Source organism: Bidens hawaiensis, unplaced genomic scaffold, assembly GCF_021521415.1.
Source record: "Bidens hawaiensis isolate Kalapana, Puna unplaced genomic scaffold, B.hawaiensis_p1.1 tig00000888_1, whole genome shotgun sequence".
NCBI lineage: Eukaryota > Viridiplantae > Streptophyta > Magnoliopsida > Asterales > Asteraceae > Bidens > Bidens hawaiensis.
The window spans coordinates 3,808,422-3,831,819 of record NW_027491051.1 but is presented as its reverse complement, the minus strand read 5'-3'; the positions used below and the strand labels follow the sequence as shown (position 1 = coordinate 3,831,819).

General features: G+C 33.9%; 1 protein-coding gene across 1 annotated transcript; it reads right to left on the bottom strand.

Annotated features, from left to right (window-relative positions):
* Positions 1 to 12,181: 12,181 nt before the first annotated feature.
* Positions 12,182 to 21,942, bottom strand: LOC143543837 (myosin-6-like). The gene is made up of 38 exons (XM_077036068.1): positions 21,934 to 21,942; positions 21,728 to 21,856; positions 21,467 to 21,610; positions 21,227 to 21,372; positions 20,971 to 21,130; positions 20,737 to 20,795; positions 20,559 to 20,649; positions 20,034 to 20,183; positions 19,817 to 19,953; positions 19,575 to 19,721; positions 19,387 to 19,488; positions 19,119 to 19,176; positions 18,917 to 19,018; positions 18,814 to 18,851; positions 18,557 to 18,683; positions 18,291 to 18,461; positions 18,090 to 18,221; positions 17,877 to 17,986; positions 17,752 to 17,812; positions 17,476 to 17,653; positions 17,195 to 17,400; positions 16,461 to 16,559; positions 16,027 to 16,233; positions 15,802 to 15,941; positions 15,615 to 15,744; positions 15,494 to 15,520; positions 15,333 to 15,398; positions 15,081 to 15,251; positions 14,875 to 15,009; positions 14,472 to 14,645; positions 14,281 to 14,376; positions 14,111 to 14,181; positions 13,924 to 14,023; positions 13,578 to 13,634; positions 12,812 to 12,868; positions 12,635 to 12,715; positions 12,387 to 12,463; positions 12,182 to 12,296 (listed from the first exon to the last, which is right to left on the bottom strand). The coding sequence occupies exons 1-38, from the start codon at positions 21,940 to 21,942 to the stop codon at positions 12,182 to 12,184; spliced, it is 4,260 nt and encodes a 1,419-aa protein (XP_076892183.1).
* Between the last annotated feature and the right edge of the window lie 1,456 nt (positions 21,943 to 23,398).

Below are 23,398 nucleotides of genomic sequence, written 5' to 3'. Positions count from 1 at the left end.
GGACTACATGTAAAGTAGTAATAATAGAGAGGGTTAAATATTGAAATACACAAACTAATTTTAAACTTTTTATGTTAAAACTTATAAGTTTTGAGGACTAGATACAAACAATTGAAAGTTAAATGGGTAAAATGTTAAAATATCTAAAGTTATTTAAACCTAAATAACCTAAAAGGAAGTTACAGCCACCATATATTCTTCTTCTTCCTTATTTCTGGCATATACTACAGCTCCGACACCGGAATATGCCGCCGGAATCTGTATATTACCTTTAAAAAACGTCCCCAAATTCTGGAAACGCCCTTTGACTTTTCGAAACGGTCAATGAGCGTCCCCAAATTATTGGAAACGGTCAAGAAACGTCCCGACGGTGTCCCGTAGGCGTTTCTGTCCCCGGCGAGTTCCCGGGATGGGGTATGGCTGGTTAGAGCCGTTTCCGTGCAACAGAGGTTATTACTTATTAAAGCTGGGAAAATCAACAAATAAGCATGTGTTTCTGTTAATAACCTTTAAATTGTTGGTCACTGTTAACCTGGTTCTTGCTTCGTGATACGTATAACCAGAATGCCTATCATTAAGTTGGGGTTAAATAATTTAATCCGGTTATTTTTAGCTAAATCTTTTAAATGGGTTAAGTGATAAAACAGATAAAATCACAATATATAAGGAAAATCGAAAAAAAAAACAATTAAGCCTTCCAAAATTGCGCCTTTAATTAATCTTGTAAGTCGCTGTTCCATCGATTCGCCAGAAATTATCGTCTAGATGGCAAAAGCGACCGCTTTTGATTACTATGATTGGACGCGAGTAAATGACTTCAAAATAGCAATTAAATAGGGTTGATATTATAAACGTTACCGTAAGTTTTTCAATTTTAGCATTAAGCTTATCAACAATCTCCTTGCTTGAAACGCCATTATTCACACGCGCTTCCTCAAGGTTTTTCATTTCAGCCTCTCGTTCCTTTTCTTTAGTTTTCTTGCTCTGATTTTTTGTTTCCTCCAAACCAGCCTACAAAATTTAGAAGGGAAAAAATCATGCATACAAATGATAGTATAAATAATCAAAGATGGCCGGAAAAATAAACAAAATTTACGAGTCTACATTTTATTTGACTAGTTTTGTAACTACAATATCTAGAAGGTATTCAAATGTTATATTAACCTTATTAAACACAATCAACATACAATACAATTCGTTTTTTATCTCAGTTAAATCAGCATAAAGATACTTACTCTAATGCGCTTCTCCAGCTGCAATCGCTAGGTCAGCTCTTCAACTTCCTTTTCCAATTTAGATTTGGCTTCTTCAGTTTGCTTGGATTGATCTTGCATCTCTTTTATAATAGTCTGCCATTTTTCATTTTCGTGATTTTTTGTTTCCTCCAAACCAGCCTACATAACTTAGAAGGGTAAGAACCATGCATTCAAATGATAGTATATATAATCAAGTCGGAAAATTAAACAAAATGAATACATTATTACGAGACTACAGTTTATTTTACTTGTTTATAATTATAATATCTAGAAGGTATTCAAATGTAATATTAACCTTATTATGCACAATCAGCATACAATACAATTCCTGGTTTATCTCAGCTAAATCAGCATAAAGATACTTACTCTAATGCGCTTCTCCAGCTACAATCGCCAGGTCAGCTCTTCTACTTCCTTTTCCAATTTAGACTTTGCTTCTCGTAGATCAACAGTTTCCTCTGCAGGCTGCACAACACAATACATTTTTAAGCTTTGCATTTTAAAGTACCTTGTTCATTCTATGTCCATTCTATCTCAATAATGTACAACAAGATTAAAAAATTTACAAGCCAAGATTTTTTTCCAAACAAATTTAAGTGGAAGCAGAACTATGAAAGATACTGTTACCATTCTAAGGTTCTTTAGTTCTTTGCGTGACATTTTGTTAAATATAATTAAGCTAGAACTTATTATGTTAGTTATTATTCTTATTATTATATTATATTTTGGCTATACCGGAAGCAGCCTCTCTATTCCTAAAGGGTAGAGGTAAGACTGTCTACATCTTACCCTCCTCAGACCCTACCATAGCTTTGCTATTGGTGGGATATACCGACCCTCCTCAGACCCTACCATAGCTTTGCTATTGGTGGGATATACCGAGTACGATGATGATGTTGATGATGATGACTTTGGCTATACCGGTTTGAACATATGTGAATTGGATGTCTCTATCTATTAGTTGATAAATGTCTTAGCATAGGCTTAGCCTTTAGTTGATTATAGCCGGCCCTAATCATTGTAATCCTAGTCTATATATATCCTATATGTAATCTCATTTCTATCACAATTATAATACAATCAATATATACAACGATACCAAATACCCAGTTTATCTTGGTATCAGAGCATAGAGCATTTTCTGGTCCAACCCTAATTGTCGCCTACAATAGCCGCAAACAATCCCTTCTCTGCTTTTCTGATGGCTGCTCATCAAATCACTGCCTTTACCACAAGAGACAAAACATCACACAACTCTCATGAGTTAATTTTACCCTATCCCCCACAAATTACGGCCATTGAAAACTTATGATACAACCCTTTTTAACCACCCATGCCATTTCCAAGAAAGCATCTCACTGGTGTCAGGCTATAACAGATGAATATAGTGCCCTTATTCAAAATGGTACTTGGTCCTTGGTTCCTCGTGCTCCTAATACAAATATAGTTGACTGAAAATGGGTGTATAAGGTTAAAAGGGATTAACATGGGACTGTTAAGCGTCACAAGACACGTTTGGTTGCTAAAAGCTTTAATTAGCAGGCGGGTATTGACTATACTGATACTTTCAGTCCGGTGGTAAAATCTACCACTATACGGGTTGTTCTTTCATTGGCAATTACACGTCATTGGCCCTTACGTCAATTAGATGTTCAGAATGCTTTCTTGCATGGTGACCTGAAGGAGACAGTTTATATGAACCAACCACAGGGTTTTTTCCTCAAAAACCAAATCATGTGTACCTCTTACATAAGTCCATTTATGGGCTCAAACAAACACCTCGGTCATGGTTTGAAAGACTCTCATCAGCTTTGACTGCTCTTGGCTTCCGGGGGTTCTAAAACGTATCCCTCTCTTTGTATATACTCACACAATGGGACACTTTTGTATATGCTTGTCTATGTAGATGACATTGTTTTGACAGGTAACACTACGGGACACTTTTGTAATAACAACAGTGAAATTGATCGTGTTTTCAGGGGGTCTTAGCCAATCTTTTGCCATACAAGACATGGGATCCTTATCTTATTTCTTGGGGCTTGAAGTCGTACACACTGGGTATGATATTCTCCTCTTTCAAAAGAAATATATTACTGAATTACTTGCTCAGGCGAACTTATCGCATTCTAAACCGGTTTCCTCACTGTGCACTACCAATATCTTAGCGAACTTATCACATTCTAAACCGGTTTCCTCACTGTGCACTACCAATATCTCACTTTCTCTTGGTGACAGTCCCATGTTTAATGATCCAGTTAAATACAGACAAATGGTTGGAGCATCACAGTATATTACTCTCTCTCGACCTGAGATCACCTATGCAGTCAACAAAGTCTGCCATTTCATGCACTCACCCACTGAAAATCATTGGTCTGCTATTAAACGTATTCTACGGTATTCACATAGAACGTCTGATCATGGCCTTTTGATCTCTAGCACTTTTTCATCTATTTTGCATGCTTATACTGATGCCCACAAGTTAATTGCCTTTTCTGATTCGGACTGGGCTCGTTGTCCAGATGACCATCGATCCACGGGGGGATATGCCATCTATTTGGGGTCAAACCTTGTCTCTTGGTCAGCTAGGAAGCAAAAGACCATCTCTCGGTCATCCACTGAAGCAGAATACAAGGCCTTATCTAATACAGTTGCTGAATTAACTTGGCTTAAAACATTGTTAGCTGAACTTCGTGTTTCCATGAAGATACCTCTGATTTTATGGTATGATAATTTGGGAGCAACATATCTTTCTGCCAGTCCAATATTCCATGCCAGAACAAAACATGTAGAAGTAGACTTTCACTTTGTTCGTGAGAAAGTTGCAAGCAAGAAGTTATTTGTTCAGTTCATTTCTACACATGATCAAATTGCTTATGTCTTCACAAAACCCTTAGTTATCTGATCGTTTCCTCTTCTTGAAGTCAAAGTTGAAAGTCCGGTCCCGGCTTTAGCTTGAGGGGTGGTATTAGTTGATAAATGTCTTAGTATAGGCCCAACCCTAAGTTGATTATAGCCGGCCCTTATCATCGTAATCCTAGTCTATATATATCCTATATGTAATCTCATTGTTATCACAATTATAATACAATCAATATATACAACGATACCAAATACCAAGTTTATATATGCAATCATAGTAACCCTAAGCTTTTACCAATCATAGTTAAATGTGTTAGTGCACTCATGGTGCATAGGCCTCTCTAAAGGCCTAGGTGCAAGGTAGAAAAAAATGAAGGCTTCATATTAGAAAGGTGCACTTCAATAAAAAAATAATAACACTTTTTTCAAATACCAAAATAATCCAATACTATAATCTTCAACATAAAGTACTAAATGTTCATCCTTGAAAACAAAAGGTTTATAAAGTAACTGACATTTGAAAGTTGAAGAAACAGTTATTCAAAACCATAGTTATCAAAGTTCATTAGGGTGTTCTTGATTTCAGAAGTTAAAATCAAAAATAACATCTTGAAATATTTAAAGTTTAAACAAACATGCTATGCATAGCAGATTATTGTCGAACATTGTAAAAATCAACAAATAAGCATGTCTTTTTGTTACTAACCTCTTCACTATCGGTCTCTGATAACATGGTTCTTGCTTCCTGATATGAAGAACCAAAAAGTCGATCATTATATCGGAGTTCAATAAGTCCGATTATTTTTAGATAAATCTTTTAAATTCGTTAAATGATATAGCAAATGAAATCAAAATAATCAAATAAATAAAGGAAAATTAGAAAAAAAATCAAAAACCAATTTAGCCTAAAAAATTGCGCCTTTAATATTGGAAGTTGGTGTTCCACCAATTTCACATCCAACAAACAATCACTTACAATTCTGAGGTTCTCAAGCTCTTCAAAAAGATTGACTGGTTAACGGTACTCGGGTTGTGTCTGCTTTAGAACCTATGTAATACACGGGTTAGTTCAGATAATAAAACTTAAAACACATATCTAAGCAATAAGTAAATAATGTATGTGGAAATGCATTAGTCGCATTCACAATTTAGAAACATGAAAAATTAAAAATTAAAAATAAATAAATAAAAAAGCTTTTGCCGTGTATGCTCTTTACCTTGAATAATGGCAACTAAGAAACAACTTGACTCTCATTTAATGTCATTGCAAAGGATAAGACAATTAGAAACCGTCTCTTTTAAAATTCGAAATGAATTGTTTGTTAGGAGTCAATGTAACAATTGGTATAAAAGTATTAAAAAGAATTATAAGAACCATCTGAAGTTTAGTAGACTTTATGAGAAACCCCAAATTTCCTATAAAATCTTATTTTTTAAGAAATAAAACTAAAATGTCAAATGATCTGAAACAAACCCGCTATTGCGGCTTAAATTCAAGAAAAATGAATTGTTTTTTCAAGTTTCATTTTCTTTGAACTTAAAACAGCCTTATCATTTATCAAAATATATTGTTTGTATCTTAAAATTATCATAGTTTTTGTATCTTTTACATAGCATAGGCAATTAAATCTAGCTGAATATAATATCTTCAAATATATGGTGCCTCAAAATATCAATTAAATAGATTGCATCTGTGTAATATTTTTAATAGCATTTGGGTATATTCGAATAAGAATCTTTTTTTGCCTCAAATTATCAACTGCAGTCGCTGTTGCTTAGCGTTCTGGTCTGGAATAGGGCCACATTCCACAGTTTTGAGAACGAAGGTATCTCCAACGGGAAAGGTTGTTCATGTACAAAGAGCTAATGCAAAATATTCTCATTTTAAACAACCAAGATGGTTTATAATCATTTTTTCTTACTAATTATCAAAATGTTTTTGTAGTCATGGGTTAGCCCCGAGTTAAGACCTACCAGATTTGTATAAGCCGTTATCATTGGAAAGGGCTGATAATGCAAGGCTGTGTCTGCATCATTGTCAATATAAACTCAATTTTATCCAATTAAACGTTAATAAACAAATTTTAAATTTTCTACAAAGGATAAAAGAAGAAGAAAAAAAACATACTACCAATTAGAAGCATTGGATATGAGAAACGTGGTTGATTAGTAACGCTCATTGGTGTAGACGGTCAAATCAATTACCCCAACTTTAATAGTTTAATTTCAAATGGATGTTGATCTTCCAATGAACACAGAATCCTATGGCATCAAATCCCTCTAATAAAAAGGACACCAAATTTCCAAATTTGATTTCCAACTTGAACTGAAGTGAATGTTGATCAGTGCAACTATCAACTAATCAATTGAAAAAAATTATCAAAAAACATACATGATGGCATGCTGGTGCAATTAACAATTACCTGTTTCTAACTCAAAAAACTAATAAGCAATGCCCTAATCTGCAATGAAAACGAATAGCGAAGACGAAGATCTGATTCACGGCTGCACAAAATAGTTTAGTAAAGCATCAGCGAATGTCATACAAAATCTCTAAACATGTTAATGTCATTTAAAATCAACCAAAAATTTGACCAGTATTATATTACTGACTCAAAATTTGACTTGGCTTTCAATAGAAACAATAGTATCACTTTAATTGAAATATTGTGTCTAGGTGTTATTCTAAAGTGTGATCTCACTAATAAAAACTATACGTAACTCAAACATAACTATGACCTAAATAAATATGTTCGGTAGGACAAAATCTAAATATTTGCTCATAATTACAGTTTTCTACTAACCATGATTATAGTAGGTCAATATTCAAAGATTTGGGCATCCAACGATCAGAAACGAACCAAAATATGGTTATCTAAGTTTTATCGTGGTGTTAATCCTATTAAAATGCCATATATAGAATATTACATAAGTCTTGGTCTTAATCCTATTCAAAAAAATCACATAAACTGATAAAAGAACAGCCCTGATCCATCTAATTAAGTTATAACCAGAGTCAGTTTTCAATTTTAGAAACACCCAAATTAAACCTATTCATTACCTCTAGGTTATTAATCGTGAAAGAGCAGATGAATTTTGAAACCCTATGAGAACCTATTGTAATATCATATAATGATTATATAAGAGTCAATGAACACAAACCCTACGGTCAAAGATTTCACATGCAATAATTTTTGTATTGAAAATTGCTAGTCAAAGAAGTAATATAAGAAATTCATAGCAAAACAAGAAACTCGGTAACATTTTAACAAATTACTTGAATTTGTATATTTATCAAATTACCTTAAGAATCATATAAGGGCGTGATCGATGGAATTGGAATTGCAATTTGCATAGGATTTGGAATTTGAATGAATTGGATTTGGAATCTGAACATTCTAATAAGAATTGGAATAAGAGGGAATTAAAATCCAATTACATTCTTAATGTACTTTTAAAAGAGGTAACGGCAAAAACATTTTAGTTTTTTTTTTATTTTTTTGTTTTTTTATTTATATTTTGCATTATATTTTTTGTTTAAAAAAAACACTTTTGAGAAAAGATTTCTATGAATTCCTTGAATTCCTCCATATTTTCGAAGGATTTAGAATTCCTTTATTTGAAGAAATTTGAAGGAATTAAATTCAAATTCCAACTCCAATTCTTTGAACCGAACATATTAAAATGGAATTGAATTAAGATTCCAATTCCAACGAAATCAACACGCCATGCCATGAGATTTTAGTTCCAATTCCTTTAAATTATCACGAATTCTGTGAAACGAGCACACCCTAAAAAGTAAATTGTCAGTAATTATAATAATATTAGATAATGATAAAAAGAAAGAATCAATATATAAATAAGAAAAAGAAGAATCAAAGATAGTTGTAAACATAAAGCGATGAATTGGATTTGCATTACCTGAAAAAAAAAGAAAAAAAAAAGGAAGTAACGATGATGAAAAGATTAGTGATTGAATGGAGAAAACAACCCTAGGAAGAAAATCAATATTATTATTATTTGAGGTTTAAATAGGATCCGACAAAAAAGGATTTTAACCCATATCTGGTGGATTTTGAGGCTAAGAAGTTAGGTATAGTTCACAATATACCGTTGAGATTGAATATGTGGCTATCGGTGTCGACGGTGTGCACCACCCCCTTCATATTAAGGTGGGTGAGTGGTGCAAATAATGTGGAAAAATTGCCGCCCAATTCGCCGAATAATATTGTGGATAAATATGTTTGATTTGAAAATTTCAACAAACAAAAACTATATTTTATGTAATATAACCGTTAAGATTTGACAATTCCAACAATTAGTTAGCTATTTTAAGTAAATAATTTAGTAAAACGATATAAATAAACCCTTTGTTTCTTATTTTATCCAAACAAAAAATTACAAATATCTCTTAACTCAAACCTTTAAATCAGTTTTGTTATGAATTTTTCATTCGATGATGATGATCCGAGTTCGGTCGTTCCGCTTTTTTTTCATACGATTGTGTCTACCGTAGCCGCTATAGTAACCTAAGAGGGGGGAAATTCGACACCGAAAACAAGAAGAGCTGCTTTGAACAGAGATCGTGAAGCGGACCATGAGCGCCTTGTAGCTAATTATTTTGGCGACAATCCGGTATATGATGAAAAAATATTTAAGAGACGTTTTCGTTTGAGCAAAGAGTTTTTCATAAAGATAGCTAAAAGAAGCCTACCACCCATATTTTAGACAATCGATGGATGCGAGAGGACGTAGAGATTTTACAACTTACCAAAAATGCACTACTGCATTACGTCAAATGGGGTACGGGACAACATCCGACGCATGAGATGTGTATTTTAGAATCTCCTAGAGAACCACACGAGAAAATATGTACAAATTTTGTAAGCGCGTCATTAAGATTTATGAAAACCAATATCATGGAAAATCCAATTTGAATGACATTCAACAACTATACGGTGCATGAATCTAAACACGGTTTTCCGGGAATGCTTGGTAGCTTAGATTGTATGCATTGGGAGTGGTTTAATTGTCCAACTGCTTGGAGAGGTCAGTACATGAGAGGTGATCATCGTCATCCAACAATGGGTTTGGAAGCGGTAGCTTCACAAGATTTATGGATATGTCATGCGTATTTTGGTGTTGCTGGTTCGAATAACGACTTGAACGTTCTTGGACAGTCACCATTTGAAAGCAGGTTGAGATTGATTGAGTAGAATATAAATACGGTTATTATCTTGTTGACGGTATTTACCATGATTATGTCGTGTATATAGACTCGTATTCGGCTCCAGTCGGTGAAAAACGTAAGGTATTCACAAAAGCTCAAGAAGCAGCGAGAAAGGATATCGAGTGAGCATTTGATGTACTTAAAAGTGGCATATTATAGCAAACCCGGCGCGAGCTTGGGAACCAAAAAAGGCTAACAACTATTATGTATGTGTGTATCATATTACACAATATGATGATAGAAGAAAAAGGTAGGGCGATTTGTACGTACATGAAAATGGATAATCAACAAGAGGAAGCTAGCGATGAACAAAGAACAATAAACGATGTAAAAATCCGTGACGTACAAACACATCATCTCCTTAAGTTAGATTTAGTTGATCATATTTACGACCTACCTATGAATTAGTTGTTTTTTTTATTTACCTTAAGTTATTTATTTTTAATGTGTAATTTTATGTTAGTTATATTCAAATTTGAATTTAAGTTATATTAATTACTTTTAACACAAATAAAGTTTCAACGGATCCAAAGATTAAGATGAAATGCATGTGTTTTTCATGTAACTACCAGCCATCACCATTTAATGTTTTACAAGCTGTTGTACAACGGGTTAAAAAATTAACTCTCAACCCAAAACTATTTAACCTCATTTAAACCATTTAAACCAACTGATCTCTTGATTCAAACCATTTCTAAACAAAATTACCTAAGATGAATCCAAACAACTCACAACATCCATTCGGAAACGAATTTTATCAATCGGGGTTCGAGCCGCCTATTTGGCATCGAGTTCCACAATTCCAATGGGTACAACAACAACGAGATGCATCTGGTATGCTAATGATGCTCGATGAAAGTGAGTTTCCCGATTATCAACCGATACCCGACACTCAAAATTACAATCGTTAAAACCAAAAATTAAATAACACAAAACTTAAGAACAATCGAGAGGCAGGACATGAGGGTTGGGAACCTTTTTAACTATTTTTTTTAAGATCAAATTACGCAAAAGAAACATAGCTAAACAAAAGAAAATAGAGAAATAAAAGAAAAACAAAGAGAATCAAAAGAAGCACTAAAAGAAAATAAACTTAAAGAAAACCATAGTTGACCCGACTAAAACAAAGGAGAAAGAAGGAAATTGCTAGCGGGATTTACTTCAGCCAGTAGCCCAGTAGCCATGTAGATCTAAGATAGAACCACAACAAGAAAGTAATACATACGTCAGTACAAACGTCCTCGGGCAGGACAAGAACAAGAAAAATAGAAAAAAACATGCGAGAACCCTAAGGGTGTGATACCATGTAGACTAATGAAAACCCTGTAAGATGTAATGTATTATTGATCAACTATATATAGGAGTACAGTGAGAAATACAATGAAACATTAGCAAATACAATCTCCTAATTATGGTAACAATATAATACTCGAACTCTAATAATATATTTTTAATAGTATATACACACCACTAAACATGGATTGTATATGTATTGATGAAGACTTTCACGAGTTAAACTTCTTGCGCACATAATAGGTGAGAAATTTTCTCTGAACTTTGCTAGCGGATCTTCCTAAAATCTCATTTCTGCGAGCATCTAATTCTGACATTTGACTAGCTCTTAGAAATACTTTTGGACTTTTGGTTTACCAATCTAAAACAATTAAAATCACAAACATTACAAGGCAAGAATATTCTCATAATGGAATATTGGAAACTGATAAACACAAAATGATTGATCCACATGGTAAGATACCTAATAACCTTAGAAGGTTTGTTTTCTTTAAAAGTATTCTTGAAAGACATAGGTTATTCTCACAACATATAGGTTATTTGGACACTATATGTGCATATACGGCTCGTACAGGGGGTATACGAGCCGTATAGGTGCAAAATTTTGTCCTTTTATTATGGAGAGTGTCAGGTGTTTGAAGCATATACGGCTTGTATAGGGGCTATACGACCCGCATATACTAGAAAAGCTGTCATACGTACATTAGTTAGTCATGTGAGGGTTATACGACTCGTATAGCCCCTATACGAGCCGTATAAAATCGTTAACACGCCGTGGGGGTGGCCCAATCATATTCCCACACTCTTCGGCTATAAATACCATCACAATCTCTCATTCACTCTCAATTATCTACTCTAAATACTTAAGTACTTTCTCTCCTTAAGAACGGTCTTTATTTTCATGCCAAAGGGTGGTTACAAGAAGACCCCCTCTTGTCCTTCCCGTAACGAGCTCACGGTGTCTGTTTTGCAGGTTTCTGTCACTGGACTTTGAGAGATTGAGCTCATATCGTTGTTGGTTGTTGTTGTATCCTACCATGTGGACTCATTGGATCTAGGACTCGTCAAGGGAAGTAGATCCGTGTTTCTTCAATGTAGATTAACATGGTACAGAAGGATTGATGCATCCACAACCCTAAGATTAACCACTAATCTTCATATATATGATGAATAAATTATCATATTGCATAGTTTAGAAAACATTATGATATATCTCTCCATTTTCGGCTATGTACTCACCTCAAGTCTAGAAATGGTAATCATATTTGATTCTCATGTTACACGTTCTAGTTTTAACTAATTACGGATTATGAACAATATAAACGGTTCAACAAAGAGCAAAATGGTAGTTCTTCATGCTACATTGCTAAACAAAACTAATCTGATATAACGAATAAAGGGGGTGAAGGTTAAAATCCTTCTATACTCTACAAGAAACACCTATAGATTTTACAGATCTAGCTTAAAGGGTGCTGTACACCTTTAACAATCAGGAATCTATCTTAAGCTACTGAAAAGAAAAAAAAACATTAAAAAAGTTGCATTACTCTACTAGAAATTTGAAGTCTGGATGTTCTACAAGTGAACAAGTAGGTTTCATCTCTGCAAAATCCTTTTCATGCAGGAAGTTGACCAGATCATCAACTGAAAATGGAATGCTGAAAACAAAAAAAGAATCATAACAAATTAAAAAAAAAATAACAACTTAAGATTTTTCATTATTATAAATTCGTTCATAATTTGCTTACGAAGGATCGTCATCCAGCAAAAAAGAGTTATCAGAATCCTCCGAGCCTTTGGTATGCTCTTTTAAAGCGGTAATAACCTAAATATAAGTTACAAATGTGTTATTTATGATTACATAAACAATATTATTACATTAACAAGTAAAACATAACCCAAATCGATTCATTCATAAGTAAAGAAATTAAAGTTAACACGTACAACAAATAGGGAATAATAAATAATTCATAATTAATTATAGTTTTGCTCTTACCGCTGGGGCTACACTTGGAGTTTTGTATATGTCGTCCGCGTAATGTGTGCAAATTTTGTAAAGTTGTTGAATATTTAGGATCTGAAACAAATGCATCACTTGTGTTACTACTACCAATAAACAAAATGGCATATGGCCGGATAGTAGTTAAAAACATACATGAATAAAGAGACTTACCGGACAAAGTTCATTTACAAGGTGTTCATATGAAATTTTAGACTTCTGGTGTATGACCTGCAAAATATAAATTGTGAAAATTTTAAATACCATGATAATTTAACCATGTATGAGTTTTTTTTCACAAATAATCATATAAAATTACAGAAATATTTTGGCCTGTGAATGAGCCGAACAAACACGAACGGAGCACGTTTATCTTCGTTTGTTAACTTTAATCAAACAAAGGACCGAACACGAACAACCAAACGAACAAGGTTTCTTGTTTGTGTTAGTCAAGAAACTGAGCATGTTCGTGTTTGTTAATGCTCATCTGTTAACAGTATAGATTAGCCATTTGCGAACGTAAACAAACGAAAGAACGAACATGACTGAATATAAATGAGCGAACATAATTGAACCAAAGCCAATAAAACGTAAATGTGGAAAACATTGTGTTAGACCTAAAATTCTACTGAAACAAGACTAAACTGTAATGGACCTAAAAAACTTAAATTAATATATTCATGAATGTAAACGAATTTAAGTGAACGAATGTGAATGAACGTTCACAGTCGTAAATGGGCGAACCAGACATGTGTTGATGTTCATTCGTTTAACTAAATGAACAAACAAAAGTGTTCATGTTGGTTTGTTTATTAAATAACGAACATAAATGAATTTCCTGTCGAACATTTAACTCGGTTTGTTTTTAGGCCTAGAAATATGATAAACTTGCAATAAGTATGTATCTCAAAAGTGGTTCAAAGAAATAACAGAAGCATACCAGAAATCCAACTGCCTGCCTAGTGTGTTTAAGTTCATCCCATGACGAGTCTGCATACTGATGTAATGAAATTAGTTAAAACTATTCAAATTAAAACTGATTGATTTGGATTATGGCTTATCTTTAACTGGTTAAATAGGTTAACTAAAAGGGAAATGGACCAAATGGGAGTGGGACAAACGGGTTGATATTTTGTAAGTTATTTGACAATGCAATCAAATGCATAAAAAGTAAACAAAACTTATAGATTACACGATTAAAGGAAGTTCAAAATGGTCATTGTGATAATACTATTTTGTGATTACATCTAACACGTTAATTAGTAATTAAAAACAGAAAGGAGTACCTCATCTGTAGCATGACTACACCATAGCTCTAACTCAGATAACCCTGATTTTAGATATTCCCCATGGCTAAATGAACAGCATTCTCGACGTAGAAGAAGACTGTGGTTGTAAAAAAAAGGTAATCAGTTTATGGAATAATTAAACTTGTCACATTTTCATATAAAAAGATAAAAAATTACAAACTACCTGTTAAATAGCTGTACATTAATGTAAGAGAAAACTTGAGCAAAGATTTTCTGATCAAGATTTGTTGGCACCTGAAATCAATAATCATGTTTCATAAGTTCAAAACAAATAGCGTTCGGTTTCTGAATTTTGATATCAACTTTATTGTAAAATGAAGTAAAATAACATACATGGTATTCTTCCAAAGTTTTGAGCATGGCACTTAGTGCATCAATGATGTTTTGCCAGAATATTGATGGAGGAGTGTTACCTTTTGCTCTTGTTGCCTAAATTGTTAAAAAAATATATATACAACAATGTGCCCTATAAAATGTAAAATCGTGATGAAAAGTCATAGAAAAGAATAAAAAACCATGTGTACCTGGATACAGTTAGAGATATGTGGCGTCAATTCCTTCTTCAAATTGTCGCGCACGATTCCATATATTTTTTCAACATAAGCAGTTAATTGCTGCTTGAAAAGCAAAGCCGGGTACTTTCCGTCCACTTGACGCACAATCTCAAGGTTAGAATACGATGGGGATTTGCGAAAGCTCTACAGGTATATATAAAAAAAACTTCAAATATAAACAAAACTGACAAATGAGAATGATGTAATTGTTAAGATAATAGCAATAGTTATTTGGAGGGTATTCCAACCTAGCCACTAACAACCTAACAAATGAAAAGACTATATAATACCTCTTAATAACTAGTATTATCATTTAACTTTTACTATTATCTTAACAGTTATTAATTAGTGGAAGTTAAGTAGAGCTCAATACTTGTGCCATTCTTCCTAAAAAAGATGTCGGTTGGGGCGGTTTCCCTGAGCCAGAACTTAAACTTTTTTGAAGCAAAAACAGCAATGTAGATGTTGAAGATAGCCAATAAGCCATGTGTTTATTGTCTTCCTCTTTCTGAGAAAGTCAAAGTACAGTTACCATACAAGTTGATAACATGTTTATGTGTTAAATGTAACATCTTTCACCTGTATTGCAGAACCGAACACAGTGATAAGACGATCGAATACATTAGTTCTTTCTTGTTCAAATACTTTCCAGTGTAGAAGGCTTTTGTATATAACATATGTAACTACTGGTTTCCCGTTGTTGAACCCGAGATCTTCTGTAGATGCTTTGATAAGTTTGTCAACATTTTCCTGCATTATAAATGTATATTAATCTTACAGTGAGAAAAAAGAATGATAAGCAAATTAATTAACTCAAGCTCAAATGCGTACACGGTGTTTGTCAATAGCTGATTGCCTCAATGAGCTATCAAATCTCTTCATAGATGTGCTATTCTCCTGTATAATTACGGGATTGTCCTTGAGATTACCGAATAAAGTAATAAAGATTTAAAGAACTTTAGGAATTGCAATGATATAATCTGCTGACTTACGAGGTGGCCGTTTTGATCAGGACCAGCCTGCAAGGTATTATGATAATAATAATAATAAGATAAACTTTATACATGAAATTTAATAGGACTTTATTAATAAATATATTGTGACATATTTAACCTTAGAAAACGAGAAACGCCTTTTGGAAGCTGATGGTCCCAGCATAACTTGTTGTCTCAGAATCTGTTCCTCGCTCACCAATTCATTAATCTTGCCTTCAAGCCTAAAGTATGATGAAAACATGAGGGACCTAACAACATAACCAAACACAAGTTTACCACATAGTTCAAATGTAAATTTATATAACCTTGTAATTTCGGAAGTCATCTCGTGTATCTTTGATTCTGCTTCATTGACCTTTTGTAACCTCTCTTCACTCAACTTATTGCTCTCTTCATATTTTTTTTCGGTTTCATCAACTTTCTGTTCCAATGAACTAACCGTATCCTGCAAGTATTTCAAAAATCAAATTGGGGCGCGAGTAAACGACCACAAAATAAGCAATTAAATATGTTGATCTAATAAACTTTACCTTAAGTTCTCCAATTTCAGCAGTAAGCTTATCAACAATCTCCTTGCTTGAAGCGTCTTTATTCTTACGAGCTTCCTCAAGTTCTTTCATTGCAGCCTCTCGTTCCTTTTGAAACTGTTCTTTAGTTTGCTCGGATTGGTCTTGCATCTCTTTTATAATAGTCTGCCATTTTTCATTTTCCTGACTTTTTGTTTCCTCCAAACCAGCCTACATAATTTAGAGGGGTAGAACCATGCATACAAATGATAGTATAAATAATCAAGGCGGAAAATTAAACAAAATGAACACATATTACGAGACTACAACTTATTTGACTAGTTTTATAATTATAATATCTAGAAGGTATTCAAATGTAATATTAACCTTATTATGCACAATCAACATACAATACAATTCCTGGTTTATCTCAGTTAAATCAGCATAAAGATACTTACTCTAATGCGCTTCTCCAGCTGCAATCGCCAGGTCAGCTCTTCTACTTCCTTTTCCAATTTAGATTTGGCTTCTTGTAGATTAACAGTATCCTTTGCAGCCTGAACAACAAAAAATGTTTTTTAGCTTTGCATATTAAAGTACCTTGTTCATTCTATGTTCATTCTATTCCAATAATGCAGAATAAGATGTATGTTCTTTTCACATTATTTTGTAATTCACAGATTAAAATTAATATCAAAAGATATGTTGAATATGACTGCAGAAATTTCAATCTGGAAAAGGTTTAATACAAGCAAAGATTTTTTTCCAAACAAATTAAGTGAAAAAAATATGAAAGATGCACTTACAATTCTTAGGCTCTTCAGTTCTTTGCGCGCCAATCTAGCTCTCCAGAAAGATTGACTGGTTATTGTTGCTTTTTTCAGCTTACGATAACGATGCTCGGCCAGATATTGTCGACATTGTGTCTGAGAGTTTTTCATAGAGTGTATAAGTTAATTACAAATTAACCTATATCATTAAAAAAAACTATGAAGAGCTTGGTAAATTTCAATATTCAAATGTTAAAAATGTTTTTAACAATAATGAAGCAGATTAGAATATATCTCCAAGGAAGCATGAATGGATCCATTTGTATGTTCTAAACAATATTTTGCGATAAAAAAATTGTTTTAGACAAGAAAAGGATAATGATTTGTAAATTACTCCCAAAATTATTACTAATTCTAGTAACCTGAAGAATGACGGCAGCGGTTTCACGCTTTTTATATCGAAAATCATTTCGTGCAGCCATTCCACGCAGTGCGTTTTGAATATTGATAGCCGAAGAGGATAAAAGCTTGAAAGCTTTCCTCTTGAGAAACATACGTCCGTCTTTCTGAATTCTCAAAGAAGCCACTTCTCTCTTTCGACGCTCAAAATGACGACGTCCAACTTGCCCTGAAATCATTTAATATGAGAAAAGTTATCAGGTTAGGTTCATAAAGTATGATAATAATACCAGTATACACATACCTCTACACATGGATTGTATCTGTATTGATGAAGACTTTAACGAGTTAAACTTCTTGCGTGCAGAATAAGTGAGAAATTTTCTCTGAACTTTGCTAGCGGATCTTCCTAAAACTTCACTTCTGCGAGCATCTAGTTCTGCCATCTGACCAGCTCTTAGAAATACTTTTGTTTTACCAATCTGAAACAGTTTAAATCAGAAACATTGCAACTGTAAGAATATTCTCAAAATGGAAGCTGAGCAACACAAGCCAATGATCGATCCACATGGTAAGGTACCTGATAACCTTGGAGGTTTGCCTTTTCTATAAGCATCCTTGAAATCTTGATCTCATCATCACTACAATTAATATTAGAAAAGTTAAAACTGATTCCAAACAGTAATGAAAAGTGCATACAAACACCTTTTTTTCACTTCATCAGGTGCAAAGATCTTGAAGCGGCTAATGAACTCTTTAAAAGGCTTACGAGTTGGAAATCCCGCCATACTAATCCTAATCGCCTCCATAACTCCCTGAATGGCATAAATTTATGGTGTTAAACGCATATATTTATGTGTGTGTGTGTGTGTAACAGTAGATGTATGATAATGATGAATCCAAGGTGTACAAACTTACACCACACCGAAGTTGTTGCAATATGTTTTGGTTCTCGAAGATAGAAGGCTTTAATAGATTGTTTGGTTTCACACAGCGGATGTAATGTGGCTCGGTGTGACTGAGTGTCTCAAGCAATGCTTGTAATTGTTGCTGTAAATAAGATGAATTTGAAATTAAGCTGAAATTTGATGTATGTGGTGTATCAGTATAATATTGTACCTTGAACCGTGTACCAAGCGATGTGAATTTTGAAGCTTTAGATGTTTCTTCTGGTGGAGGCGGGAATAAGTTTGACACAAAAGAGCATTTTGAAGCATTCAAGAGTGCTTGTTGTTCAGCAACAACATAGTCCTTGTTCTTATCCAAGAAAAACTCGGTTTGATATGTAACCTGAGCTCATTTCATTGTATTATGATATCAGGTTATAATGTTATATTACCATTCATATTCATAATAATTAATATATATGGAATATATATGTGTACCTCTCCGGCATAATGATCAATGTTAAATGCTGAGTTGGAAAGCTTCGGCTTGCTAAAATGCTTGTGATCTTTGAATGTCTGGAAAAGCTTTTCCGCGAAGGTTTCATGTGTAGATCTTGGAAACATGCTACAATATAGGAATCAGATCTTAAGGTTAATACTAGAAAGATATAGACTATAATCTTAGTTTTCAAATTTTCATAAAACATATTACACACTGTAAACTTCGCATTAAACATAAGTAACTGTCTACGTACCAAGCTTCATCCAAAAGAGCAAGGATTCCTCCTGGTTTCTGAAGCAATAAAGCAACTCAGTTAGATTAATAAAAGAAATAATAAAATTTTAATATGCACATACCTTTTCAATGAGATCTAGAATATCTTGATTGTCCACGAACTCGATGTAACTCCAATCGATTTCCTCCTTAGTATATTCTTCTTGTTCCATTTTGAAAACATGCTGATGAAAAGAAATTGATATGCCAGATATCAGCTCAGACTGTTATGCTTGCTTTAACAGTTAACAGCTAAGTAATAATTTATAATTCCTGTTTACAAACCTGATTGAAATGTTGCTGAAGTTTTTCGTTAGTCAGATTGATACAAAATTGCTCAAAACTGCATACATGGTCATATGTTTAATGTTAAGCCAATATAAACTGAACAACCGAAGGGGATATATACATGATAGGGTGTAACACATTAAACTTAAGAGCTGTCAAATTGGAATAACTATTGGTTCAGAAACCAATTAAGGTTTTTCATGCAGTATTCTGCAAGAAATAACCTATGATATATGATGAAAACAAAAGCGTACCAGTTAAGCACCTGTTTGTCTTGAAACTTTCGAATCCATAGATGTCGAGAACTCCAATTAAAGATTTTGACTCGGGATCTTGACCAATAGATTCGTTAATCCTACCTACAATCCTGATTCACGCAATAAAGAACATGAGATATAGACCAAACCAAATTCTAAAAAAAAGAAAAAGAACTTCCATTCAGATCAAATATACCAGTCAAATAATCTTGTATAAACAATTTTCGCCAAAGCGTCTCTATTCAAAGCTGCAGATTGCGGATCAAGTGACTTTTTGATGCTCTCGTCACGAGTTACAATAACACGTTTACAAAAGGAGTCTAGAAGAGCCGCCTCATCACACCTAGAAATGGCATGCATATCACAAGATTACATTTGTTCATAAATATTTATAAGAAAACACCCTAATGTCAGATTAAGGGAAGACTATTTATTTACATGAAAAGCTCTGCAGCAGTTTTTAGATGATAATTGGATTGATCATCCTTAGGTTTAGATGAATCAGGTTCCTTGTCCTTGATAAATTCAATATTGCCTAGGTGGAGAATTGCAGCCACAATACGAAATATTGCCTCCTGTAAAAGGGAAAATGTTTAGTTGATGTTTTAACCTGGTGGTTCATAAGTAAAAGAAACACATACACATATAATAATACCTGTTCATTAGAAGTGATCCCAACAACATCCATAGCCTTTCTTGTTGCAAGATATTCTTTAGACTCATCCACACCACTCAACTCATAGCAATTTGTTTGATTAAGGTAATGAAAGGTCTGAGGCTTAGCCAATTTGTACTTTTTAACCACCTGTGATGAGAAAATATATTGGTTATAATTTACAAATGTGGTGGATGTTATGACCTCAAATCTGAAAAACAAACAAGAGTTACATATAAAACAGAATTATTAGTCAAGCATGGTATAATGTTACATCACTAGACTGATACTCCTTAATATGTTCAACCTTTTACTTTGAACAAATAAGATCAAATTAAATAATTTTTTTGTTTAATTATGCAGTAATACTAATCGCAATTGCTTGTCTCCTTAACGAAAACCAAACATAAAAAACCCAGAAAGAAACAAAAAGGATAAATGGCAGAAGAATGTTACATCTTGAGGTGCTGCACATATCATATAAAAACAATGATAATTTCTCTCAGGGTCAGAAAGTTGACAAACACGCGAACGCTCCAGCAAATAAGTTCTTATAGCAGCACCAGAGATCTTTCCCCGGTCATTAAACTGGATTTCGACAAATTTACCAAAACGACTGCAGTAAAACAACATTCAGTTAAAATAAAAGTACTTGACCTATAAGAAGATGCATTGAGCGTTACACATGTGAAACTCTACGCACCTTGAGTTATTGTTTCTGACAGTTTTTGCATTCCCAAATGCTTCTAGAACCGGATTAGACTGCCAAAAAAGAATGTTGGAAGTAAATTAAACCAAACCAAACCAAACCAAACCAAACCAAATATTATATATTTCTTGAATTGTATATCAACGGCGAATGATCCATAGTTGAGCTGAAGATTTTGGTATTCAAATATACTCTTAAATAAGTTTCAAATAATAATTAACTTCATACTTCTAGAACTTGTTGTTCCACGCTCCTCTGTCCCTGAGCTCCGGGTCGACCTCCCATATAAGCAAGATACTGCATAAGATTTTTGGTGCTTTCTGTTTTACCGGCTCCACTTTCTCCACTAACAAGAATTGACTGGCTTATTCCTTCATTAACCATCTGCCTGCAATAACACAGATCTTTAAACGATAAACACAACAAGTATATTTAAAATCAATAATAGATTGAAGACAAACAACAAGAGTATAATAATACATGCCTATATGAAGCATCAGCTATTGCATAAGGATGCGGACTCAGTTCTCCAAGGGATGCCCCTTTGTATTGCCCCATCATATGTTTGTCATATAAATGAGGTATTTTCTTGAAAGGGTTCACAGCTATCAAAATGTTGCCTGTGTAAGTCTGGATAACAGGTACATAATTAAGTTTAATTATCTCATATATAATTTACTAATACTGTTCACAAATATTATAAGAATAGCATATATATACTCACATAAATTTCATCCATATTATACCGACTTTTCAAATTCTCTAGAACCCCGGGCTCATGGAGATAAGCTAGCTTTGTCATATCATCCACTCCACATGACGGAGCCTCGGGATCTTTAGGATACGCATTGGCTGATTTTGTGACAAGCTATAGGACATAAATGCATGATCAGGAATCAATTAAAGGAACTAATCCTTAATTACCAAATATTAATATTTATGCTAATTTGTTATAAACTAGTAATGACTTAAAGTGCAAACTTACTTCTTTCCCAGATGAGAGCTTGATTTTAATATCTGCACCTTTAATTTCCAAAACATCACCATCTATCCAAGCTATCTCAGGATCCTCCACCCAAACTTGAGACCCTACTATGATATTCGTAGCAACCGCCTGCGTACGTACGTAATAATCAACCAACATTAATTAATATTAACCTAACATTAATAACAACATAACATATTAAAAACCCTTACCATTATTTATTGATAATCCACAGCAGCAAAACCCTAATAATAATATTCCGTCTTCAAATGAAAGATTTGTAACAATGTTTTAATTATCATGTACAAAGATCTTAATGAAATGATAATAGTAATATTAATGCAGACGTGGGATTGGAGGGAGATAGTGAAAGATTAAGGAAATGTTGCAGAGGCTGAGATTATGAAACAATGACCTCCGGCAACGTTTCCGGCGACCCATGCATTAAGATTTTCACGTGCGATTTGTTGTTCTTTGTATCTGTATCGGCCTCTTAATCTTAATTAATTAATTAATTATGGGTTTCCTTTTCTGCGTTGTCATCAACAACAACGTACCAACGAGACACGACCAAAACGAACAGGGTGTTTTGTTAACGACTTCGTGTTAATTCCTTCTTTCCCATTTTGCCCTTCGATCTCATTGGGATTCTGTTTGTTTCTTTGTTTTCACTCATTCTACTTCTTGTTCAACAAATTTGAAGAATTACACCCTCAAGTTTTGTTGTTTAAGTTTTCACCACGTGAGTTTGTAAGGGTGATTGTAAATTGGAAAACAAATTTAACTTTCATAAACTTAAGCTTGTTCCATTCGAAACAATAACTCTAGAGCTAATGAAAAAATGAGTTTGAGAAGATTAACCGAAAACATGTAACCCAAGCTTGAAGTTCAACTCGAGTTAATTCGTGACTGGGGTGAGTTAGACAGCTTTTTTTTTTAGATTTTGTATGGAAAATTAATGATGGGCGTGAAAACATATACGAGGCAACATATGATCACCTTCAAGCCTCATACTCGGGGCCGGAGTTTATACGAGCAAAATGGCTCGGGTTGATATAATCGACTTTTCAACAAACAAATTACAGACACAAGGTTTCCTCATGCTCAAAATATAAAATATGGTAGTTAACAAATATAATCATTTTAAAAGGTAACATCTGCACAAAGAATATCAATAAGGCGCATCAAATGTTTTAAACTCGTATTTACTTATTTGTGATGAAACACTATGAGGGAGGGTGTTTGTTTTTCTCTAAAAGTTCTTCCCCACCTCTTTTGTCTGCGCCGCGCAGACGGTGTGTTCTGCAGTGTGTTTGTTTTTCATAAGACATCTCATTAAAAAGGTATGTGCGTCATCTTCTTGGTGCAGACCTGGACCAACCACTTTTAAGATATTCTAAACTCTTCTCATATCTTATTCCTTTTACCCTTCTTCCCTTAACCTCCCTCCCGCCAGCCTCCCCTCCACCCCGCCGCCGCCCCTCCCTCTCCCCCTCCCCCTTCTATCGCCGCCTCCCCCTCCCCCTGCCTCAGCCGACGCCCCTTTTACTCCTGCCTTAGCTAGCCACGCCATCTACTGCTCCGACCACCTTCTCCATCTCCAGGTATTGTTAATTAATTTTTTTAAATTTGTTTTTTTATTAGTTTTTAGGTTTTTGTTAAATTTATTTC

Bases quoted from the DNA above. Each gene is read 5' to 3' on its own strand.
- LOC143543837 (XM_077036068.1), bottom strand. The intron at 14,182-14,280 runs GTATGTTATTTT...TATTGATTTCAG, and splicing joins AAACTTTGGAAGAATACCAT to GTGCCAACAAATCTTGATCA. The intron at 12,464-12,634 runs GTAAGAGCAAAA...ACTTATATTTAG, and splicing joins CTCCAAGTGTAGCCCCAGCG to GTTATTACCGCTTTAAAAGA.